Raw genomic sequence first — 25,882 nt, forward strand, 5'->3', positions numbered from 1 at the left:
TTAAGGAAAAAGGAAGAGTCACGGAAGAGTCCAAGGCTACCTGGGTGCTAGGAGAGTGGACGAGTGCACAAATGCAGACCCTTAGAGAAGGGTAGGTTGTGAAGAGAGAAATAATGAGTTTCATTTTGGTCATTCAATTTGCGATGCCTAATGAACACCACCCAGAGAAGAAATATCTACTAGGCATTTATCAACGTGTGGCTTGAAAATATTATGACAGATATGGGATGGTTATTGAGATTTGGAAGTCATTTATGGAGAGATGATACTTAAACCTATGAGAATGGATGATCTCCAAGGGAGAGTTTCTAGAGACAGAAGAGAAGAAAAAGTTCAGGACACAGCACCAGGGAAACACTCTTGTCAAGGAACAAAAGATCCAATAAATGAGACCAAAAAATATCAGTCAGTCAAGTGGAAAACCAGGAGAAAGGAAGTTTCATGGCAGCCAATGGAGAAAAAGGTGTCTTGGGGGAAGAGGTTAACAGTATCAAAAGCTGCACAGGTCAAAAAATTGAAGACTGAGGAAAAGGCCATCAGATTTAGCAGTTAAACAATCACTTAGCTGGAATGTCAATTTCCTGTCGACCATTTTTGTTCTGTCCCTCTCATTCTGAAGCGCATTCTCCACAGAATGTAAAATAAAAGACTTGAGTAGTTCTGCATTCTTTTACTATTCATTGCTGTTGCCCTAACAGAATAACTAAACTGGTCCCTGTTGTTTGTCATTCATCATCAGTTCCAGCACATTCTGAGTTTTAGAATTCCTATTTCTTACTATTCTTATAGGACCATGATACTCTGGTATCCCCCTCAGTTATTTACTCTTGATTCTCTAATCTCCATGGCTTTGTCAGTGAATTCACTGAGTATCTGTATCAGGCTCTTTTGTTCCTTGTTGTAATCATCTGTTTGCTTAATAAAAATTTTATTCTTGAGCTTCTCTCATCTTTCCTGAGCCAATTTTCCCTGTGGAATTTTAGGTCAGGGGTTCCTACCTACTCATCCTCTGAAATTTTCAGAAGTGTTAGTAACAGGAAGAGCTCAAAAGAGCTCAATAGTTCCATTAACTTGGTTACCGTTGACAGCACACCTAGGGTACAATGCCTATCTTCAGAGTTTATTTTCAGTGAAAGCTAGATAATCATTTCCTCTAAACTGGCATTTGTTAAAATTTCACTTCATTTCATCGTAGTCCTTTTGATTTTAATGCAAACTCCTATTTGTTAGACATTCATAGTTCTGAAAGTATTTTCACATCCATTATCTTAGGTGTGTCCCCTAATAAGTGCTTGGCACATAGTGAGCTCTGAGTAAATGCTTACTGACTGACAACAACCCTGTGCAATAGACCAGATAGAAAACTAAGGTGAAGAAGATGGTTATCACTTGCTCAGAATCACACAGAGAACCAGTTCTGATTCTTAGTCTGGTGCTATTCTATTCCATGCAACCAGCATTAAGCCATGTTCTCCAGATTAGAGAGAGAAGACAACAATGTGAATGAGGCTTGTGGGATGGTGTGCTTCTGATCCCATTGTGAAGTTGCAGTTTTGTTTTTAACATCATCACCTGTCTGCCTACTGAGAAAGCATGATGTAACAAATTATGCACTGTAACTTCACCACAGATTCAAGTGGGAGGAGGAAATAAGCTGTAAGGAAAGAAGCCATTTGTTTCCAAACAAGTATCCTTGCCAGCCAAGCAAGTGTGACAAGAAGGGGTATTTCACAAAAGCACATGCAAGTTTAATGATGGGTACATACTCAATTAAAATGCAATTAATAATACTTAGCACTTTTTGTCTTTCAAGAACTTTTTAAACAGTGACTAATCCTCTAAGCACCCCTGTGGGTAAAGTTTAATTGGGTCCAGGGAGAAAGTCATCATTAGAGCTGAGTTTAAAACCCAAAATATCCCTAGATCCCTTTTCTTCACTCAGCTCACCCCCTTTTCACAGAGGTAATCCATTTTAATGCTTGATTTATGGGAAAGGCTTTCCAATTCCTAATCCAGTTTAGGATAAGAGTCCAAAGTGCCATGTGTATTGCCTGCAAACCACTAGACACCCTCCTTCAACAAAACCAGCTATTCAGGGGTGAGGAGAAACAGATTTAGGATGGAATACCTAATGTGCAGGTATTTTAAATTTTTTTAAAGTTGGAAGTCTGAAAAATCCCTTTGCTGAACTAACAGATGCAAAAGATCTGTCATTCCCATATGAGTTGCCTGAAGTATTTGTCTCAGGATCTTCTGCTCTTTGTCCCTCCCTTTCACTTTTCCCAAATTATCAACAAGTTTCTAATTCAGTATGTTATTTTCCATTTGGAAGAAGGTTTGTTGTAATTGTTGTTCTTGTTGTTTCAAAAAAGTAGAATTTTTAAAACAAGTCCACTGAGAACAGGTCATGGTAGAGATTAATTAAAGTGGGACCCAAAGTAGAACTTGGCCAACAGCAATGGCCATTTAACCACAAAGGCAAGCAGAATAAAACTTTTTCACAAAATTCATGTAGAATGGAATATGCTTTTACTAAAAAGAGCTTGTTTACACATAATAATAGGATTCATTTTGCAATGATTATTTCTGTTCCCTTTAGACAGAAATTCATTCTTTAAATGACAGACAATTCACTGCTTATGGCTAGACATTGACTAAATAGGTATTTGTGGGATGCTCTTTTAATTTTTTTCTTCTAATTTCTTGGATTTCACAATTTGTCTGAAAACTGTAATTTCTGACTTGTGATCTTCTCAATTTTTTTTAATACTTTGAATAGCCTTTTAAAGGGAATATTTGGTTGAACAAAATATATACTCTACTATTAAAATAAAAGACACGTAAAATTTCTCTTTGGTTGCTTTAACAGAGTCTCTGCTCAAGTACTGGTTACTTTAGAGGTTTTGAAATATACTAGAGCACAGGGGGCAGCTAGGTGGTACAGTGGATAAAGCACTGACCCTGGATTCAGGAGGACCTGAGTTCAAATCCGGCCTCAGACACTTGACACCTACTAGCTGTGTGACCTTGGGCAAGTCACTTAACCCTCATTGCCTTGGGGGGAAAAAAGAAAGAAAGAAATACACCAGAACAATATTTGATTTTTTTTTCTTCACCTTAATTTTCTTTCTTCATTTACTATAAATGAAGGGAGGGAAATTTAATCAATGAAATCACAGGTCTAGTTCCTCCATCTATAATATGTTAAAAATACTGAGAAACAGGGGGTGGCTAGGTGGCGCAGTGAATAAAGCACCGGCCCTGAATTCAGGAGTACCTGAGTTCAAATCCAGCCTCAGACACTTGACACTTACTAGCTGTGTGACCCTGGGCGAGTCACTTAACCCCCATTGCCCTGCAAACACCAAAACAAAACAAAAAACAACAAAAATTTTATTTGTTTTTTTTTTGTTGTTGTTTTTTTGTGGGGCAATTGGGGTTAAGTGACTCGCCCAGGGTCACACAGCTAGTAAGTGTTAAGTGTCTGAGGCCGGATTTGAACTCAGGTCCTCCTGAATCCAGGGCCGATGCTCTATCCACTGCACCACCTAGCTGCCCCACAATAAAATTAAAAAAAAAAAATACTGAGAAACGTGATGAGTGGCATACAAGAGCAAATAAGGATATGTCATTACTTTTAATGTATAGATATATAGGAAATAATTTTTAGTCAAAGTTTCTGATAAAGGTCTCATTTCTAAGATGTATTCTTATAAATTTGATTCAGTTGTCTATATAAGTCATTCCCCAACTGAGAAATGGTCAAAGGATATGAATATGTAGTTTTCGGATGAAAAAATTAAAGCTATCTTTAGTAACAAGGAAGCTTGAGGTGCACCCTCAGAAGAGGATAGCAACATCAGGGCTCCTACATCCAAAGCTTCCAAGAAAAATATGAATTGGTCTCAGGCCATAGAGGTGCTCCAAAAGGCCTTTGAAGATAAAGTAAGAGAGATAGAGGAAAAAATGGAAAAAGAAATGAGAGTGATGCAGGAAAGTCATGAGAAAAAAGTCAACAGTTTGAAAAGCTAAATGGAAAAGAAGATACAAAAACTCTCTGAAGAAAATAATTGCCTAAGAATTAGGATCGAACAAATGGAAGCTAATGACTTTGTGAGAAACCAAGACACAATAAAGCAAATCCAAATGGATGAAAAGGGGCAGCTAGGTGGCGCAGTGGATGAAGCACCGGCCCTGGAGTCAGGAGTACCTGAGTTCAAATCCGGCCTCAGACACTTAACACTTATTAGCTGTGTGACCCTGGGCAAGTCACTTAACCCCAATTGTTTTACCAAAAAAAAAAAAAAACAACCAAACAAACAAATGGATGAAAAAATTGAGGGCAATGTGAATTATCTTCTTGAAATATCTGCTGACCTGGAAAATAGATACAGGAGAGATAATTTGAAAATTATTGGACAACCTAAAAACCAAGATCAAAATAAGAACTTAGACATCATCTTCCAAGAGATTGTCAAGAAAAATTGCCCTGATATTCTAAAAGCAGAAGGTAAAATAGAAATTGAAAGAATCTACCAATCACCTCCTGAAAGAGATCCCAAAATGGAAACTTCCAGAAATACTACAGCCCAATTTCAGAGATCCCATGTCAAGGAGAAAATATTGCAAGCAGCCAGAAAGAAACAATTCAAATACTGTGGAGCCATGGTCAGGATAGCAGAAGAACTAGCAGCTTTTACATTAAAGGATCAGAGGGTATGGAATATGATATTTCAGAGGACAAAGGAATTGGGATTACAACCAAAAAATCACCTACCCTGCAAAACTGAGTATAGTCTTTCAAGGGAAAAAAATGCAACTTCAATGAAAAAGAGGACTTTCAGGTATTCATGATGAAGAGACCTGAACTGAATAGAAAATTTGACTTTCAAATGCAAGACCCTAAAGAAGCATAAAAAGGTAAACAGGAAAAAAGAAATCATGAGAGATGTTAAAAGCTTAAACTGTTTACATTCCTACATGGGAAGATGATATGTCTAAATCATAAGAGCTTTCTGAGTATTAGGGCAGATGATAGGAATAAATTTAGACAGAGGGCACAGGTGGGAATTGATTATAAAGAGATGATATCTGTAAAGCATTTATTTTTTATCTTTTTTTCTTTTTTGGTGGGGAGGGCAGTTGGGGTTTGTAAGTGTCTTATGTCTAAGGCTGGATTTGGGCTTGGGTCTTCCTGGGTCCTGGGCTGGTGCTTTCTCCACTGTGTCACCTAGCTGCCACATGATGACATCTTTAGGGTAAAATTGAGGGGAGGAAAGGATTGCACTGGGGGAGGGGGAAGAGGAAATGTAGAATGGGGTGAAATCTCACCCGAAAGAAGCAGGAAAGGGCTTATGTAGTGGGGGGAGAGATGGGGGAGGAGTGGGACACTGAATGAGCCTTACACTCATCAGAATTAGCTCAAAGGTCTTAATTTCATCAGAGCTGACTCAAGGAGGGTATAGAGAATAACATACACACTCAATTGGGTGAAATAATCTATCTAACCCTGCAGGAAAGTAGGAGGGAGGAGTGAAAGGGAGGTCAGAGCAGGAGAGGGGGCAGTCAGAAGCAAAACAATTTTGAGGAGGGATAGGGATAGAAGACAGAAAATATAGTAAATATCATGGAAGGGAATAGGGTGGAGGAAAACAGTTAACAATAGTCATTGTGAAAAAATTTGAAGCAGAGGCAAGAGTAATGTAAGATGAGGAGGAGGAGGAGGACCAACTGATGAAGAAGAGGATGGATGGGCAATGATGAGGATTGGCTGAAGATAATGAGGAGGATTGATGGATGATGACTGATTGATGATCGATTGAATATGATGATGGCAAAACATATGGTATTTACTTTGCTGGGCTATTGTGAAGGAAATTCTTTGTCAAGTTTAAAGTACTATATAAATGTTAACTATTACTGTACTGTTTCAATAATCAACCTCATGAGTTTATTGCAAGGAAATCTCTCTTTAAAGTACTATATAAATATAGTTTACTATTTAAAAAATCATGAGCAGGATGCTATCAGAAACACCTGGAAGGACCTGCATGAGCTGATGTAAAGTGAAATGTACTATATACAAAATAAGAGTAATATTATGAGATGATCTACTGTAAATGACTCGGTTATCTTCAGCAAGGCAATAATCCAGGACAATGCTGAAGGACTTATGAAAATTGTAATCCATCTACAAAGAACTGATGGTATCTGAAAACAGACTGAAGCATAATTTTTTTGTTAGTTCCTTAATCTGAATTTTTTTTTCTCTTTTCTTTCACACCCTGGCCAACGTGGAGATGTTTTGCATGACTACTCATTTATTTTTTTAATTTAATTTAATTTTTTTTAGTGAGGCAATTAGGGTTAAGTGACTTGCCCAGGGTCACACAGCTAGTAAGTGTTAAGTGTCTGAGGCCGGATTTGAACTCAGGTACTCCTTACTCCAGGGCCAGTGCTCTAACCACTGCGCCATCTAGCTACCCCCATGACTACTCATTTATAACTTAATATTGAATTGCTTGAGTTATTGGGGGGGGGGGAGGAAGAGAAGTTGGAACACAAAGTTTTTTTAAAATTGATGTAAAAATTTGTTTTTACATGTAATTTGGAAAAATTAAAATTCTAAATAAAACATGAAAAAAAAGGGGAAAAAAACTGACCCTCTCCTGACCAGTAGTGTTCTGTTTTTACAGTGTTTATTCAGGACACCAGTCTATTCTGATCCCTCCCTCAGAGCTGGAGACCAATCCTGCCCTATGGCTTCTTGCTGTGAGTCAGTATAAAGTCCGAGACACTTTCTGTTCCTACTCAGTCATGGAGCTTTGCACCAAGGGACTAGGCTCACAGACAGAATCATTGAAGGTAAGCAATTCCATTTCTTTTTTCAGAGCAAGCAGGCACTTTCAGTAGTAGCAGGGTATTTTTTCTTGTTTTCCCTTTTCACAGGGAACATTCCTAGTTGTAGTCATTTAAGGACTTGGAAAATGCTTGGTAAAACTAATAGGAGTCTTCATAAAAGCCAAAATACCATCACCTGCTGCTTCCAAGCCCATTTTCATAAAAGATATTAAAAAATACTCATTTTAGAGAACTACCTAAGCTTTTTTTTTTAATTTCTCTTCCTTCACTGCTACAAAGTAGACTTAAGGGCCAGATGACAGCTGTCTAGATGTATGAAATGGGGCATCTAGGTGGCGCAGTGGATAAAGCACTGGCCCTGGATTCAGGAGGACCTGAGTTCAAATCTGACCTCAGACACTTGACAAGTACTAGCTGTGTGACCCTGGGCAAGCCACTTAACCCTCACTGTGTCACAAAAAAATAAAATAAAATAAAAATAGAAGCATGAAATACTCAAAATCATCACTTCATTTCATCATTGCAACTCTGAAAAATTGGAGTTTGCCTTTGCTTCATGCAAGTTGATGCTAAGTATCATGGACAGAGAGAGCCAGCCTTGAAGCCAGGAGAACTGGATTGAAATCCCACCTCTGATGCCTCCTGGCTATGGGACTATGGGCAAGTCTGATAACTACTTTAAGCTCTAGGCAACTCTTTAATACTATGAAAGTGCCCAAAAGGTGCTAACTTGAATTGGTATGGGGAGTTTCTTCACCCAAGGGTTTGTTCTATCAATGGAATCACAAGTATAGTCCTTCTGTCCATACTATGTGAAAAGTTCTGTGCAAGGTTCTGAGGGGTATACAATATCAAATAAGGACCCTCACTGCTTACAGTCTAGAAGGGGGTAAAAAAGACATTTGCAAATTACTTGTATGTATCGTGTGAAAGTGTAAGAAAGCTGCAAAATGTTATAAAGTCACAGGAGTGAGGGATTGTTTCTGGCTGATCTGGTCAAGAAAGGTTACGTGAAAGAGATGGTAGGATTTTATCTGGTAAGGGTTCAAAAGAAGGAGAACTATAATGCTCTTTAAGGATTTATAGAATTTATATCTAGAGTGTATGCTGATGTCAGGAGACCAATATTTCAAAGAATACTAATGATTATTTCTTAAATCTCACTCGGGGCTTTACTTAAAGAATTATAGAAGACAATTTGTTCAATTTCCATTTTATCTCTACCATGAAGTGAAGATACCAAATTTCATTTAAATCCAAGGATACCCTAGTTATTTTATGTTCTCATGGCAAATTCAAATAGCTACTTGTTTCAAATATTGTAAATTAAATGTGAAGTTTCAAGAGTTTATATTCCTGAAATCAGCAATATTTGAGGGCTTTATAAAACAACAGGGTGAACCTTCAAATTCTGAAACACTTGTGTCTGTTTGTCCTTCCCACAACCATTCCCTAAAAGCAAGAATAGTCATAGAATATGGAGATAAAATCCAAAACATTAAATAACTGAACTGAAAAATCATGTCTTTTAAGTACCTTTATTTTTCAATATAGGAACCAGTTAGGCCTAAGGGGTAAATTACATTATATCTTAAAGCGCTTCATATGTTACATCTAATTGCTCAACATCTGGCCAGTGTCTATTAGCAGAAGAAACTGATAAACACATATTATAAACCAAAACAGGAGAGACAAGAATGCATTTTCCATTAGGTAATAATGCCTTTCATTCTACTGATCTTGTAAATTAAAAGGTCCACACAAGCAGGTCCTTTCTGACAGTTTTGGTTTATACTATGTATTCCCTTGGTTTCATCTTGAGCGTCATTCACAATAGAGACACGTGTTTCATATAACTGTAGATTCTATGTAATATATGCGTATGTACATACTATTTGGTTACATGTGTATGTAAAGAAAGAGAGAATATTATATGTCCATAGATACTTAAAAATAACCTTATTAAATGTGGAACTGAATAAAGAATTTCACATTTTACATGTAAAACATATGCAGATGTGTATTATATATGTAATGTGCACATTATATATATATAATGTGTATGTGTGAATATATATACACACAAAAATGTATGTATATTTATGTGTGGACATAGTGTGTTTACAATACCCTATATATTAATTCTGCATTGCAGAAAGCTGTATTGCATCTATAAGAAGTATCATGGGCTATTGGATTAGACCTAGCTTGACAGTCATAAAGACCTGGGTTCAAGTCCTCCCTCTGATACATATTAGTTGAGTGATATTGGGCAGATCACTTAACCTTTAGGGCCCCCTAGACAACTCTCTAAGACCTAGTTACAGTGCCCATCATCCTGGAATTCCTCCTACCAGTCAAATCACAGGTCCATACAAAAAAACCAAACCATACATGTGCATATATACACACATCTATGTATGTATTCTTTAATGATACAGTTGATATATGGTGTTCTGTGATATGATATATATCAACATGACATATATCAAGGGAGAAGAATATAATCTATACTTCTAATTACATTTGAGGCCATCAGTGTGAATACTCTTTGCACTGACACTAAATATAACACTTTTGGAGATAATTTTATGACTTGCTACAGCCAAAAAAAGTTGATTACTTGGCCATCATAACCGGAGGTTATGAGCCTTCTCACACTTAGCGGGTTCTAATACAGCAGAGCAGAGGCAGTCAATAGGCATCTTAGACCTGAGGCCTTTCTAATTTGGCAAGACCTTCCTGAGTCTGAAGTAGCCTAGACTTCAAATAACCACAGTCATTTCCACAAGACAATGAGGCATCAAGCTAAAATCTTAGTAAAGGAGAGTATATTGCCTAGCTATATAAAAATAGATTTTTCTGTCAAGCCTAATTGAGTGCAGTATAAGACCAAGGAAATATGCACTCAAAACCTACAATACCAGGAAAGATTTACTTTGTCACAAGAGCCACAGGGTTACATTAGTTACTTTTCAGAGTTGCTATGTGGAAATTGCTTTCCAAAATATAAGCTATCACAAAAATATGAGTTACCATCATAATAGTTTAATATAGGGGCAGCTAGGTGGTGCAGTGGATTGAACAGCAGTCCTGAATTCAGGAAGACCCGAGTTCAAATTCGGCCTCAGACACTTAACACTTACTAGCTGCGTGACCCTGGGCAAGTCACTTAACCTCAATTGCCTCACCAAAAAAAGGAGAAAAAAAAAGTTTAATATAGCAAGTAAACACAGGCACACCTGTTCACATCAACTTTAGCTTGATTCTCTTCTTTGCTCCTGTAAGAAGTGCCTTTGTTAAGCAATGATAGAAGGTAGAGAACAGACAGGCTTTATTTTGGGAAGTTCTCCTCTCTTTGGCCCTCATTTCTATACCAGCAGACAACATACGTCAGTGCCTGTTTGGGATGCCATCCAACAACTTTGTTTACTCTCAGTGTGAGCTGTGCCAACCATTACCACTGGAAGCATTTTGCTCAGCTCATTTGGATTCCTCCTCCTCTGATTTCTGGTGCTTTTGCTCACTGGACCTTATCCAATGCAGAAATATCCTACCGTAAAACTATAAAGTGATTAATCACTGGGAATATATCATTGGGTCTTTCAAGGGCCACAGGACATAAAATGCATGATCTGTCTTTATGAAGTTATTGGAAATGTCTGCTTTCCTATTTACATCCAGTGGGTTGGGATTTTTTGCATTTCTCTCTTATGCATGCTCAGAAATGCATACATACACTCATGCTTGTAAGGACACACACATTTTGTCATTCTTCTTTTCCTGTTTTTTTTTTTTGCCAGCCTTGAATTACCTTCTCAGAAGCATTCATTTTTCTCTATCTCCCCTGCTTCATTTGCTGTCCTTATGACCTTGCAGCTATTCAGAAAAAGGTGTTTAGTGTTACTACTTCAGAGAGGCAAGCCGGGGTAGAAGACAGAGGGCTGGTCTTAGAGTCTAGGAGAACTGCAATCAAGTCTTGCCTCTTGACACTTACTAGCTGTGTGACTATGGACAAGTCACTTTACCTTTCTGAGACTGGTCTACTTTGATGGAGGGGGTCCCCACATCAATGATATCCCAATTTTTATATCCTCCCTTCAGGTCCAAATGTCACTATGAATGTTTTAAACAGTTTATTTCTTTGGGGTTTTTTGGGGGGGAGGGGGTTGTTTGGTTTTTTTGGTGAGGCAATTGGGGTTAAGTGACTTGCCCAGGGTCACACAGCTAGTAAGTATCAAGTGTCTGAGGCCAGATTTGAACTCAGGTCCTCCTGAATCCAGGGCTGGTGTTCTATCCACTTCACCACCTAGCTGCCCCAATCAGTTCATTTCTAAAGAAACCCATAAAAAGCACAACACTAGATGACCATAAGGCACTGGGTTTTTGCTGTATTTGTCATCAAAAAGTAATGGAATTCATAGATTTACAAGGAGATACACAAGTGTAAGATTGCCTTACCAATCAATGTCATCATTATTATTCCCAGGCCAGAGGACTGGACTTGTCCCGGGTACGGACGTGTGTGGTAGTGGCAGAAGAACGCCCTCGAATAGCTCTCACACAATCATTTTCAAAATTATTTAAAGATCTGGGTCTCCATCCACGAGCAGTTAGCACATCATTTGGCTGTAGAGTTAACCTGGCGATCTGCTTACAGGTGAGTTTCACTAATGACATTAGGTCCTGGAATCAAGGAAATGACAAGTGGATCCTAAGCACACACCACAAAGCTTCAGACTTTTTGAGTTTTTTTCCCCCTGAGTATGATGCTTAGGTAGAGTTTTTGTCATCTTTTCAGCAAATACATGTGGTTGGTACATAGATGTTGATTTTATTTTGTTTTTCTTACAGATTCACATTTGTCTGTGACCATTATTCATAATGAGTATTCTTAGCATTTATCCAGTCCCAAAATCTTTTAGTAACAAGCACAGCAGTTTGTCACCACTTCTGCTGTCTCTTTTTTTAAAGATTAGACACTTAGAATAATGTATTCATACCTCCTATATCCTTGTCTCTTTAAGGGTTTGGTCTGATGTAACTAAGCAAATAATTACTTTGTGAAGAACTAAGTTACTTGAAGCAGGTTCAAACACCTCCTGTTGTATTGACAACACTTAAATCACAATCTCAGTTTAACTTCCTTGCCTTCATTGTTAAGACAGGTCCCTGAGACAACCATTTACTAGCCTTTCAAATCTGCCAAACAAAATATTTACAATCTCTGCTTTTCCATAAGTTTTTGTTTTGTAAAAGACATAACCCATGGAAAAGCTCAAACTTCCTAGAGTTAAGACTAATTAAAAAAAAAAAGAGGGTAAAAATAGTTCATCTTTCCATAAAGTCCTGTACAGCTAAATCCCTCTCATTTGCCCTTAGTGTATAGAGCTACAAAGTTCATCCTTTCTATAGCATTTTAAGAAGAAAAGCCAACTAGTAGTCTCATTCATTACTCAACCCCTATCCTATGTCTCTTCAATTCACACAATCCCCACAAGGAAATGAGTGAATTTGTTTTGCTTACTTATGCCTACTTACTAACAAAAGGATGATTTGGCTTTGTTTTGTTCATTTCATGGGGCAGGGAGAGTGGAGCTACTGCCCAGAGTTGCCTCCCCCCCCCCCAATAAAAAAAAATAAATAAAAGCAAAGAGGGACCTAGAAGCATTTTTAATGCAAAGAAGAAAACAGAAAGGCAGCAGCAGGACAACTTAGAAAGTAACATGTTAATTTTTTTGTATACCTTAAAAAAAAGACAAGGTATACATAAAAAAAATTTAGATTTTTCATATATGATTGTAATTTTCTGTTCTACCCTCTATATGGAAGTGGATTTTTTCTCTCTTTCTCTCCTTCTCCCTTTCTTTTGGTGTCTGGCAAGTTCAGAATTTTTAAAAACTAAATGTAATTTAAAAATAGAAAAGCTCAGAAGAGTCTTGCAAATATTTTCCCCATTTCTATTTACTCTATATTCTCCCTCATCTCCAACCAGTTATTTTCCCCTTTCTATTTTCTTTCTCTTCCCCCATCTCCAATCAGTCTTCTACTACTGCTTTTACATCCGGGCAGCCAGTCTTCTCATTGCTCTTGCCTTCATCATTCTGTGTCAGTCTCAAATTCAGCAACTGCCCAAAACAGCAATAACACCTCCCCCTTCCCCAGAGAGTAACTGGGACTCCCCAAGTGAGATTATAATGAGAAATCATTAGGCGGTAACTTGGCAACAAAAACATATTTAATCTATTTCTATCTTAGCTGCCACACTGAAGTACTATAGGAAAGTCCTTTCAGAAAAGGAAAACAAAACAGATCCCAGAAAGAAACCATCACATTTAGCACTCATCATTTTTTGATGTGAGTTGTAGTCATTGACAAATTAAGGTCCACAAACACTTTTGTGAGCAAAAAAATTATCAATTTTATACTTAAATTCCAAATGGAAGAAACTGGACTTAAATTCAGGGATGGTTATTAGCTTTCCAAAAATGTTCATTAAGCGTGCATAATTTCCAAGGACTAGACTCCTTCAAGATTGCAGGCTCTTTCAACTATTAAAAATAGTGTTTGAGGGGCAGCTAGATGGCGCAGTGGATAAAGCACTGGTCTTGGAGTCAGGAGGACCCGAGTTCAAATCCGGCCTCAGACACTTGAGTGACACTTACTAGCCGTGTGACCCTGGCAAAAGTCACTTAACCTCAATTGCCTCACCAAAAAAAAAAAAAAAAAAAAAGCTAGTAAAAATAGTGTTTGAAATTACAAGGAAAGAAAAAATAAAACTTTTCAGGAACCATAGTTGTCATGTAAAGAGAACTATGCCTGCACACTACATATCCTCAGAAATGAAACGTATCATGAACTGCCATATCAGATGAAGAGAAGTAGTAAATAATTGGTCTTCTTGGAATTGTCCATCACAGCTTTTAAGGCTTTTCATGGAACAATAATAACCTGAACCTCTTGTTTTAAAGGGGAAAAAGAAGCTCATGCTTACAGATTTCCTTTGTAACTTAAACCTCATCAGATACAGACTGCTTGATTCAAACATTCCCAGTATTCACCATGATATAAGCAGCAAATGGGGAACTTCTTTTAATCTGACAGGCCCTGAACAGCTTCCAGAGAATAACAGAAAGGCTATTTCTTTTCCTTCCCTGACTACTGTTTATACCTCATATCTGAACAAGTCATACATGAGTTAGGCACTCCATGGAAAAAAGGAATTAAGTTTCCTTTTGCTTTTGGGGCCTCTCCATTCTTCCTAGCCTATGTCAAAGGAAATAGTTTTCAGATTTTCTTTCTCATGAAACGAGTGAATACAAAAAGGATCTTTCTACTTTTAAAAAAATTAAATTTGTGAACAGGAAAAAATATTAGTCAGTTCTTCCTCATGCCTGTGTGTGGCACCATCTGCATAATCAAAATTTTCAAGAGCCCAATTTGCCAGTGCAAGGTCAGGTTGAACAAGGTGGCCTACATAAAGAGCATTCATTCAATTAGATGAAGTCCTGTAACTGAATAAATAGCTGTCAGATCATGAGGCTGAGTAAAGACTAAGTCGCTACCTAAGAAAGCTTTATATATCATATGACATGGGCAGGGGAAGATTTCTTAAGTAGCTCTAAAGTTCTGCAGCCTTCAGAGGAAACTCAATTGCTTCTCCTTGCTAATGACTTATTACTCTAACCCAGAATGTCCCAAAAGTCATTTTTTTAAAAGCTTTCTAAAATCTTAAGCTTTAGCAAAAGGAATCAGACTTTCTATTCTACTAATCAAACTTCCACTGAATATTTTTTGGAAAGATTTATGTTTGGTTTCTCTGTGAGCTGTACATGAATAGTACAGGAAGTACCATTTGTTGGAAAGACCTCTGTTTTGAAGGTAGAAGATCTGTTTTCGAGTTCTGGTTTAACCATTCATTAACTACATGGCCTAGAAAATTTCTCCAAACCGCTGTTGCCTTCATTAGTAAAATTGGGACAACAATCCATGTTAGCAGTCCATAAGTACTTTGTCAGAGTAAATTAGTAATATGATGGAGTAGCATAATCATTCTTTTGTTCACCATTGTTACCCCTACAGGGTTTAAGCTTGAGATAGAATCAGTTGGTAATGGAATACTATGAGAGAGTTATCAATAATTCTAGGCTATTCACCTCATTTTGAATGTGATGTTATTAAGAATCTACTTTGCCTGCCTAGTGACATGCTAATTCAGAAAAACCTAATTTCTATGATGCTGCTGAGGTTGCTGTTTCAAGTATTCAATCTGAAAAACCAAACAATAGTTGTTGGCTCCTCAATCATTTCAAGACATGAATTACCCACTGTGTGCATTTTGATGCTATTGCTTGGAGTTCATAAGCCATTATGCTTGACAAAGGCATGACCTTCTGAAATGTAAAATAAATCCCTTTTATTTTTCGCATGAACTTCTAAAATTGTAGGCACTTTTCAAATGAGAGGGATCTAGATGTACAAGCCATTTGTTATTGTCAGGAAATGACATTTCCCAGAATATCTAGCTGCACAAATGACTTTTAATATAAAACAGTTGTAATTTGTTGAATTTAGTGTCGAAGAGAACATTAAAAAGATCACATCCTGACTTCTGTGTTTAATTAGCCTTAACATAAATTTCTCTTAGTGCTGTTAAAAAGTGTCATTTGTTTATTAACCTCTGTTGGAAAGGATGTTGCCTGAAGCCACAATTACTCTTTTGAAAAAAATTAAGATGAAGAGTTTTTGCTTGTACTAGGTTAGAAATTATGTTCTCTCATAAAAATCTTAGTATCTTTCTCCATAAGATTCATTGGGAGAGAGCCCGAATCTTTCCTCCTTTTCCAAAGTAGACCCAAATTTGGGGTTTTTTTGGGGGGGAGGGGCAGTTGAAGTACCCATGGGCAACTTCCAATGAAACCTTTTGATCTTTGCTTTATTACAGATGATGAAGGTCTGTCTTGAAAAGAAAACTGTATTTACAAGTAGCAGGCATTTCAATGTTTAGGGAAATCAATAGCCTCAAGAATCTTAAATTCACAGAATGTCATTAATTAAAAGTGACTCAGGAGGCTTCTAGTCCAACTTTTACCTTAAGAGAAATATAATCTCTTTAACAATGTAGTCACCCAGGGAACCCATAACCTACTAGGACAGCCCTTTCCATTTTTAAGCAGTTCAAAATGTGAAAGTATATACATATGTGTGTGTATGTGTATATGTGTGTGTGTTTATATGTATGTATGTAAATAATAATGAGCCCATCTGCCTCCCTATAACTCCCATGGAACCGAGTTCTACTCTCTAAGACAAAGTTTTAAAAAAACCTTAATGCCTCCTCCACATGACATCCTTTCATATTCTTAAAAGTCACTGCCATGTTTCCCTGAATTTCTTTTCTTCTCAATATTAACACCCTCAGTTCCAATCTTATGGCATGGTTTCCAGCCCCCTTACCATTCTGGTCACTCTCCTCTGGATGCATTCAAGCTTACTTTAACTCTTCTTAAAATGTAGTTCCTCAAACTGAACACAATACTCTAGATGTTGACTGACCAGGGCTACATAAACTTCTGCTATCCTCTTCTTCTTCCTGCATGCTGAGATTCATTAGCCTTTGTGACCACCATGTCACGCTCTTAACTCACTGAGCTTTCTGCCCACTAAACCGCCTCTCCCCAGACTTCTACCATAAATCTTAAATGTGGAAGAGGCAAAGCATTAAGCATTATCTACCATACTGACTAATTTTGCCACAGATAGGCAGCTTAGAGATAGACTAAGACGTGAAGAACAGAAACACCATACCATTCACACTCATCCCCAATATCTGCAATTGCCAGCCCAAGCTCAAGTTAACACAACAGGTACCGTGAAATTCTCAAAATAATATTAATTTGACAGTAAAGTCTTCTCAATTGATTAGATTCCACCACCGCACCCCCCCCCCCATTTACTCTATTTTTAGGAGAAAGAGCCAAATATCACCAAAAAAAACCTGATATGAAGGATTCTGCATATGCTAGGTAGTTAGTGTCCTGGACTCAAACCTAGCTTCATACCCCTTTTCATTTACATCTATATTTTTATTTACTTTTAAAAAATTTTTATTTTATTTTTTCTTTTTAATTTTTTTCCAATTACATGTAAAAGAGGGTTTTTTTTGAGTTCTAAATTTTTCTCCCACCCTTTCTTCCCTCCCTCTTCCTGGGGATAGCAAGCAATTTGTACATCTGTATTTTTAAACAATCTGCATAAACAGAATTAGAACCCTGAGGTAGCATAACATCCTCAAAGTGAGACACAGGAATTCAGTTTTGTTCAGTGACCAAGTTAGGAAAGTGAAGAAATATAGGCATATTTTTAAATTGGCAATAGTAAAGGTTATTAAAAAAACAAAAACCAAATAGCTGCTTTTGAAACCAGAGGTTCTGGCTTTGCTGTTTGCCAGATCTTGGTTCTGCCGTTCTTCTCGCTGTCTGGGTCTCAACAAGTCATTGTGCCTCTCTGAGGGATCCGTTTCTTCATGCAGAAAATGAAAAGATTAGATCTGGTGACTTCTAAAGTCCCCTTCTAGTCCTAGATCCCAGGATTTCTTCTTAACTCTGTTAAGTCAGCAAAAACTTCACACACCAACCATTCTAGCTGATGAAGGGTTTACTAGAGTTTCCTTTTTATGGCAAGTTCAATATACACCCTATAGCATATGTTTGCATTGTGGGATGAACTAGAGTATCATAAAATGAAAACTAAAGCGGTTTGGATAATCATTATCCTAATAATAAACATAAACCTTTTAAATTTATAGATGGGAAAGGACTTTGGAAGTTATCTAGCCCAGCCTGTACCTGAACTGAAACCCTCTATTGTAATCAAGATAATAATAATAATAGTAATAATAATAGAGAAGCTTATGTCATAATATAACTTTACAAACATCACTGGACCTCATGATTCTAGGAGCAAATTACCATTATTCACAGTTATAAGTGACAATGAATTTACCAGAGATAAAGGTAAAAGGACTAACCCACTTAGTACTTGGTAAAGGCCAGATTTGACCTAAGTTCCTTTAACTCCAAATTCATGTCTATTTGCACAAGAACATAGCTTTCCAGAGTACGAAGTGAGAAGAATGAGAACTTGTGGAAATTCTGCTCCTACCTCATGGAGCTGGAGCACTGCTCTCACATCTTTCTCCTTCTTCGATCCTTAATGACCTTTTCTCATCTGGCATCCTGCTTGGCCTCTCTTTAGCCTTTGACACTCCTGACCTCTTTCTCCTCCTAGATTCACTCAGCTCTAGGTTTGTGTGTTACTGTTCTCTCCTGATTCTTCTCCCATTGGTCTAATGGCTCCTTCTGAGTCCCCACTGCTGGCTCTTCATCTAGGTCATGCCCACTGTCGTGGGTATACCCCAACATTCTATTCTGGACGCTCTTCTCTTTTCTCTCTGTACTGTCTCAACTGGTGAGAGAATCAGGTTCCAAGAGTTCAATTATGTCTATGAAGATGATTCCCAGATCTGTTTATATAGCCCTAATCTCTCTCCTGAGCTTTAGTCCCTGAATCACCAGCTGCCTCTGGTGCCTCCTGACATCTCAAACTCAATAGAATTCCATTATTTTTCTCCCTAAGTCCTCTCTTCTTCCAAACTACCCTATTATTGGTAAGGGCACCATCCTCCTAGTCACAGACTCTCAGCCTTGGTGTTACCTTGAACTTCTCACTCACATTCGCAATTCATCCACAAGCTAGAAGGAACAGAGAGACAGTGAGAGCATTCCAAACTTAGGGAACAGCCAGCTTGAAGGCCTGGTGTCAGTAGATGGAGTCTAATGAACCTATGTGTGTGCTGCTTGTACAGTTATTTGTGTTTTCTACCCCAATTAGAAAGTGAGCTCCTTAAGGGCAAGAACTGAGTTTTTTCCTTTTTTTCTATCCCCAGCCCAGTGCCTCAAACATATTAAGTATTTGATAAATGCTTTCTGATTGGCTACCATCACTTGAGAACACTTGAAGCCAATTTGGTATGGAACAGAGGCTAAGCCATCTATCTCCTGGGAGTGGCTCCTTAGATTTTGAATCTATATTAACATAGCAAAGACAGGTCTTTGTGGGAGTTTCTAACTTGTAAAACTTTCACCACATTAATCTTTGTTAGAATATATTGATTTATATTTTACTCACTTCAGGTCTATGGAATATAGTTTATTTTCCACCACTAATCATCTATTAAAAAAACACCCAACAAGTGGACATTGAGCCATTCAGGGAGAACTCATATTCTTCAGCAGCCCAATTCCCTTTTGGGTGATTGTGCTAGAAAGTCTTTTTTCCCCTTAGATTAGCCTTGATTTTCCCTTCTGTGGCTTCTACCCATCTTTTTTTTTTTGGGGGGGGGGTGAGGCAATTGGGGTTAAGTGACTTGCCCAGGGTCACACAGCTAATAAGTATCAAATGTCTGAGGCTGGATTTGAACTCAGGAACTCCTGCCTCCGGGGCCCGTGCTCTATCCACTGCACCACCCAGCTGCCCCCTACCCATTTCTCTTGATTCTATTCTCTGGCATTTGTGATCCAGTTGTAGGTTTTGCCCAAAGCGGTTTCATTCTTCTCTCCCTCTGCCTCCTAGAAAAAGAAGGCTCAGGTGGTGTTGGGGAAAGGGCACTTGATTAGGAATGAGAGGAGCTCTCTGCTATTCTAAATAAGTCCTCTCTCTGCCTGCCATTTTTTCACCTGTAAAATGAAGGGCTTTGGACTCAATGACCAGTACTTTGGGCAAACCCCGACCCCTTGCGAGTTTTTCTTCTCCGGGTAACCCGGACGTGGCCCCAGCCCTTTCTGTAAGGACTGGCTTTTCTATCAATGTGTAAATCATCTGTTAGGGACAGAATGAGTCGTACCTGCTTGCTGGCATGTTTCACACTGTCTTGAGTTCAGTTCCCCAATTCTGCTACTTAACACCATCACTTGAAGTCCTCCTGCCATTGCCGGCCTCTAGGGCTGAAGGACACAACTTCGGTGGGGGACGTCATTATTTAAAGAAACCCTGAAAGCCAGCCTTTGGTGAAGTAAACCACCTCCTAATTTGTTTTATGAGTTCAGATTGGGGATCTATCCGGTTTTCTAAAAGTTGGACGTATTTTTAAAATTTCCTTACTTTCCAAAAGTGTGTAACTTTTCCGTCTGAAAACAGAGGCCTTCTTTCCATCACAGGCAAGATGAGAGTTTCTAATTTTCCTATTGCCTTTACGACATGAATTTGTAATAAAGTTTTTTCAAAGAAGGGTGCTTATGTTTTACTCAATTCAGGTAGAGAGTTGCTTTCCACCCAAATATTTTCCAGAGCATACCACCCTGGGCATTCTGACTACTCTTGCAGCTGGGTAATTTGTTGAAAGCATTGACCTAGTTCCAACTCCAGCTTGATTTCAGACAATGTGGACTCTTAGGATGTTATTTAAATAATTATATTCATCTGGAAAGTATGCAGCGTGATTCCCTCTAGGAATACAAAAGCACATCACATATGCCTTCTTTGTTCTTTCTCTCTTCAATTTTGCCTCAATTAACAGGGAGGCCATGAGGATGGTGGGGTGGGGTGGGGGTGGGTAGGGTGGCAGGAGAGAGGCTGAAAGGGAGGAAAGAGTCATATACTAGAAGGCATAAGACCTAATTTCTCTTCATAGCACTGCCACAAACTTTGTGTCTCTGGGTAGGCCTCTTTGAGCCTCAGTGGTCTGTACAATGGGTATAAAAATGCTTGCACCAAACACTTCACAAAACTATTCTGAAGGAAGTCCTTTATAAACAGTGAGAAGGCGATATGTCTTTATCAGTGGGATTAGAATTAAACTATCTCAAAGAACAGCACAGACTCACCTACATGTTTCATCTATTTCTGGGAGGAGTGAAAATGTGGCAACAATGGTGGGTCACTCTGGTATCTTGTGAATAGTGCTACCTGCTTTGTTCGGTTCATTCCACCATAAATTGGCAGATGCAAATATGATCTTACTTGTAAACATGAGCAATTAGTGGGTCCTAAGGACAGAAGGAAGGAGATGTGAGTCCAGATGCATAGAGGTAATATTGGGAATAGGGGTGAATGTCCTCTGGTGCCAAGCAGGGGTTGAACATGATGGGAAAGTATGTAATGTACAAATGACCCTTTCAAGAGTGGGTAGCCTTGGGGCAGCTAGGTGGCACAGTGGATAAAGTACTGGCCCTGGATTCAGGAGAACCTGAGTTCAAATCCGGCCTCAAACACTTGACACCTACTAGCTATGTGACCCTGGGCAAGTCAACCCTCGTTGCCTCGCCCCCCCCCCCAAAAGTAGGTAGCCTCTGCTACGTGGCATGGAGGTAGACCACACAAGAAGAAGTAGCAAAAAGAAAACTTGATATAATTTAACAAAGAAATCCAGTAAGAATAGAATATATGCTGCTCCTTATGTCTTTCTCTGTGTTGGTTTTGAGATCTTGTTGAGCAGTATTGCTAAATTAATGCAGTATGCATAGGTATACTACTTTAGAGGAAAAAGACTATCATTGGCATCCTTTAGTGTAAGAAGTGTGGATTGCCATTTCAATTAATTCAGTGATTAAATACCTGGGCCAATAAAATTCAAATGCCATTTCTTTTGGGAAAAAACAAACCCCAAAAAAGCTTCCTAAAATGAAATCATCCACTAACATTGTCTTTATGTCTTTAAAACCACTTAGCTGTTCATTCATGGTTATTTATTACCATCTCTTCTGTTGCTCTACTACTAAGATGTTGACATCTCATTTTAATTTTTTTTTAAACCTTTAATGGTACAGTGGTTAATTTTGGAAATTTCTGTATTTGACATTGTTTTGTTCTTTTTTTATTCTGTTCCCTGCTTTTTGCATTTTCCTCCTTCCCTTCCCACTTTTACTTCCCATTTTAATTGTTTGGCTGTTTGGGGGATTTTGTATGTTTTTTGGTTTTGGTTTGTTTTCTGTTTTTGGTCTTGTGTTCTCTTCTTTCCTTCTCTCCTCTTGTCCTTGCTGTCCTGCCGCTATAGCCTCACAGGCTGGGGAAGCTGGCTGACCAGGTAGGGGATTTTCCTGTTCCCTCAATAGCAATACCTACCTTATCAGCTTCCAACAGTGGGACAGACTAGAAGTTGAGTCTGGAGATTGAGGGGTTTAAAGACCCTTTGGTGCAACAGTGCAGATGGCCCAGGGCTATTTAATCTGCTCAAACCTCATCAAACATTTCACCTTTATGATAAATACTCCACTTCCATTGAACATAACCAATGGTGTGTGTTAATCTCATCTTCCATCATTTTCACTGTTATACCCGTTTTATGTTTGTTTTCAAAATTGGCTGAGTCCTAGAAAATCTGTCAACAGAAATACCTTTTCCTCTCCTATTTCCATTCTACAATCAATAAAACATGTTGCATTACTTGAAACATCTAACTAGTTCTCCACTCAGCACTAGTCTGTTACACAGCTGAGTATATTTAAGTAGATTTGCCAAGACATCTGGCTAGTTAGCCTGCTCCTTGTATTGTATATTAATGTACTCTTCATACTAGAGGCTAATCTGCATGTGCTGCTCCTTAGATCTTTCTCTGTCTTGGTGTTGGATTCTTGATGAGAAGCATTGTTAAGTAAATATAGTAGAGAGTTAATAGTTCATGAATAAAGTTAGCTTACTTGTCTACTTTTGGAATGGAATTAGGTTTTTCCCAGGAGAATGAGTGTAGTTCTACAACTAGAATGCCAGCTGATACTGCTATAGTATTGAATCAGACTCAAAGAACTGTTGAACTTAAAGGTCCAGCCTAACCTCCACACATAGTATGAATCTCATCTACAGTATATCAGATAAATGGTCATCCAGCCTTCCCTCAAAGATCTCCACTGATGAGAAACTTGCTAGCTCCCCAGACATTTCATTCATTTAATAGCAAGCTGATATGTGTACCTTAATTCCTACCCCTCTGATCCTTGTTCTGTCTTCTAAAGACAAGCAGAAAATACCTAACCCATCTTCCCCATGACAGCCTTTCAAATTCTTAAAGTATTTTGCCCTGCCCCAAGTGTTCTTTTCTTCAATTTAGACATCACCAGTTTTCCTCAACCATACTCATAAGGCAGTTTCATATCGCCTCACCATCACATTTCTTCAATGGATTCCATGATTCTTCACTACAAAGCAGCATACATTGCCTTAGCTAGTTTCTGTGTGGAACTGGGGCTTTTCATACTGAATGGAATTAATGTCTCATGCTATGTTCTACTTAATATGGTTATTGCAGGGATTCATGGAGCCAAGACAAAAAGTTAGGCAACAGGATTTAGTTAAGTTTTCTTTTTAGCAGGAGAGCAAAACCAATATGGCAAGGACTTAATGTTGGACAAACAGATGATAATGAAAAAAGAAAGCATTCAGGCACAGAGCCAAGGAGGACTACATTCCTGGGCACCAGGACTACTCAGTCAGATAGAAAAAAATTCCTATTTCGACACTGTACTGTCCCATCCACCTGAATAGGGTTGATGTAGACAACCCCTGCCTGTCACAGAAAAACTTGAGAAAAACAGCTTCCAAAGTAGAAGCAGGAATATTGGATCACAGAGTTGTCGAAGGTTTAGAAGGAACAAAATAATTGCTTTTTACATCTTCTCCTTAATCCATGTCAGTTCTTGCCATGTGTTCTGCATTAATATCTTGAGCTCTAAACACACACCTTTTTTTTTTTTTTTTTTTTTTGGTGCATGCAGTGAGAATTTCTCAGCAAATCATGCTTCATATTCTTGACAACCCGCTTCTACCACCCAAATGTTTTCTTAAATTGTCCCAGCTTTCTTTTATTTGGTAAAACACTTGGCATGCCTCTTATGGTACATTTTTTCCATTATCTATAGCTGTGTTTGAATTGTTTAAGCCTTCTGAAATATCCACAATTGTGTTGATTAATGTCTTTTTTTGAGACCAATCTCCTTTGAAGTTCTGATCGATCCCAAAGGGTAACAGGTACCTCCGGGTAGGTATGGTTTTATGCATTTTTCCTAATCAGATATTGTAACTTAGAGTAAATATCTCTCTACCAAAAGTATGCTTAATTCATAGTTACATTACATGCTCTTATTTTATTGGCTTCCCAAGAGCCTATACAAGTGCTCCACAGTCAGGGAAGTCTCCTTTCCATTCACAACCCCTATTAACTAAAACATGTCCTTGTTTACAGGGAACATCTGGACCTGATCCAACTACTGTGTATGTTGATATGAGGGCACTAAGACATGACAGGTATGACAATATCCTGTTCTTCTTGCTTTCCTAACCTTCCTAACCCAAACAGACAAAAGAGGGGAAAAAAGGGATTGATGCCATAAATATTGGCCAATTCAAAGGAGAACAGGTATCTACATAAAATGGAAGGATTGCTGGAAGCTGGGGTTTCATTGTCAGGAGGCAGAATGCTGGTCCTTTTAAGCACTGTAAATCTTTACCACATTTTAAGTTTTGGAGTTAACATGCCCAGTGATATAATAAAGCTCTTGAAAAATGGCCCAAGCTCTACAGATGTAGTGCAGATGCTCCTACATAATAACCAGGAGTCATTAAAGCTGCTGAATTGAACAACCTCACCTTATAATCATCACTGTGATCTCGATCTGGGCTATTTCAAGTAGCCACTAGCTTGCACCACAACAGAAAACCATATTTTGTCTTCATCTTTCTACTTTATTCCCGCCCCCCCCCCCAAAAAAAAAGAGTATCCCTTAAGTAGATACTGAGCTATCCCAGGTGTGTGGCTTTTTCTAATCGTCCCCAGGAGAAGGGTTTAGGAGGTAAATTACCAGCATACAACGAGAAGAACCATATATATTTTGATCAGTATTGCAGTGAAAGATCTCAGGAGAGAGAAGGGAAGGAATAAGGAGGCTACAAGCAGAGGCAACTGTTAAAGGCCATGAATAGAGGGTTTGGTCTGGAGTCTGGAAGACCTGATTTCAAACGCTCCATCAGACCCTTTCTTACTAGTTATGTGATCTTGGGAAAGAGACTTCACTTTTTGGTTTTTTTGGCCCCAGTTTTCTCACCGTAAAATGGGGATAATAGCAGTACCTAACTCCCATTGTTGAGCAAATATTTGCAAAAGCCCCTAGCACAGGGCCAGGCACACAGTGGGTACCACTCCCTTCTTTTCCTTTTAAAAGGAACTTCTGTCCTACAGAACAGAATCTAGTAAATTGCCTTGTGGGAAGAGAAAGTTCTTATCTTTCACATTAAAGGCTTTGGAGTAATGTTTCCTTTTTGTTAGGTAGTGGTGGAAAAGGTGGTATATATTGTTCCCACTGTCTGATTATTATTAGTAGAAACAGTTCCTAATATGTTAAGTACCTGATTTAGTGCAGAGACGAGAACAACTAGAAATCTCTGGTATTTCAGACAGAGAGAGACTTTTGTAGTGGAAAGGGAATTTAGAAATCATAGTTTGTCCCCCTCAGCTTATAGTCAAGAAAACTAAAGCCGAAAGGATTTGTGACTCCCCGTAGGTCCATCCGTATTCTGGTGCAGTATTCTTGTGGTAATGCAATGCCTCAGTTCTGCATTATCCACAATGACAAAAGGGGAGTGACTACAGAGTATCCCAGGCAGCAGATAACCCAAACATCTTACATTCAGCTTTGAAATGTGGTGTTTTTTCCCCTCCAGGAAACCTTCTTAGTTTGATGTAGTTTAAAATGAGTTTGCATTCTCTTAGCTCACTCCAGCTGTACTAAAGCATGGCAACTCATGCTAACAGGGAAATGATTCTGGAGTTAAAAACCTTCTATAGTTTATCCATAAAATGAATGTATTTCACACATAACTGAGCCACCTGCACTGGTGATTTTCTTAGTTTCTGAATTACAGTCTTATCTATTTTTATAATTTTGTTTTCTCAGAGTCATAGGATTGTAGATTGAGTTGGAAGGGACCTCAGAGGTCATGTAGTCCAAGCCCCTCTTCTTACAGATTAACCCAC

General features: G+C 38.4%; 1 protein-coding gene across 1 annotated transcript in view; it reads left to right on the plus strand.

Moving 5' to 3' along the window:
• DIP2C (disco interacting protein 2 homolog C) overlaps positions 1-25,882 on the plus strand; it is a 604,567-nt gene that overhangs the window by 531,511 nt on the left and 47,174 nt on the right. The window contains 3 exon segments of the mRNA XM_043967134.1: positions 6,696-6,864; positions 11,351-11,521; positions 24,095-24,156. Coding sequence (XP_043823069.1) covers positions 6,696-6,864; positions 11,351-11,521; positions 24,095-24,156 — 402 coding nt within the window.

The sequence above is a fragment of the Dromiciops gliroides genome, chromosome 5 (genome assembly GCF_019393635.1).
Source record: "Dromiciops gliroides isolate mDroGli1 chromosome 5, mDroGli1.pri, whole genome shotgun sequence".
NCBI lineage: Eukaryota > Metazoa > Chordata > Mammalia > Microbiotheria > Microbiotheriidae > Dromiciops > Dromiciops gliroides.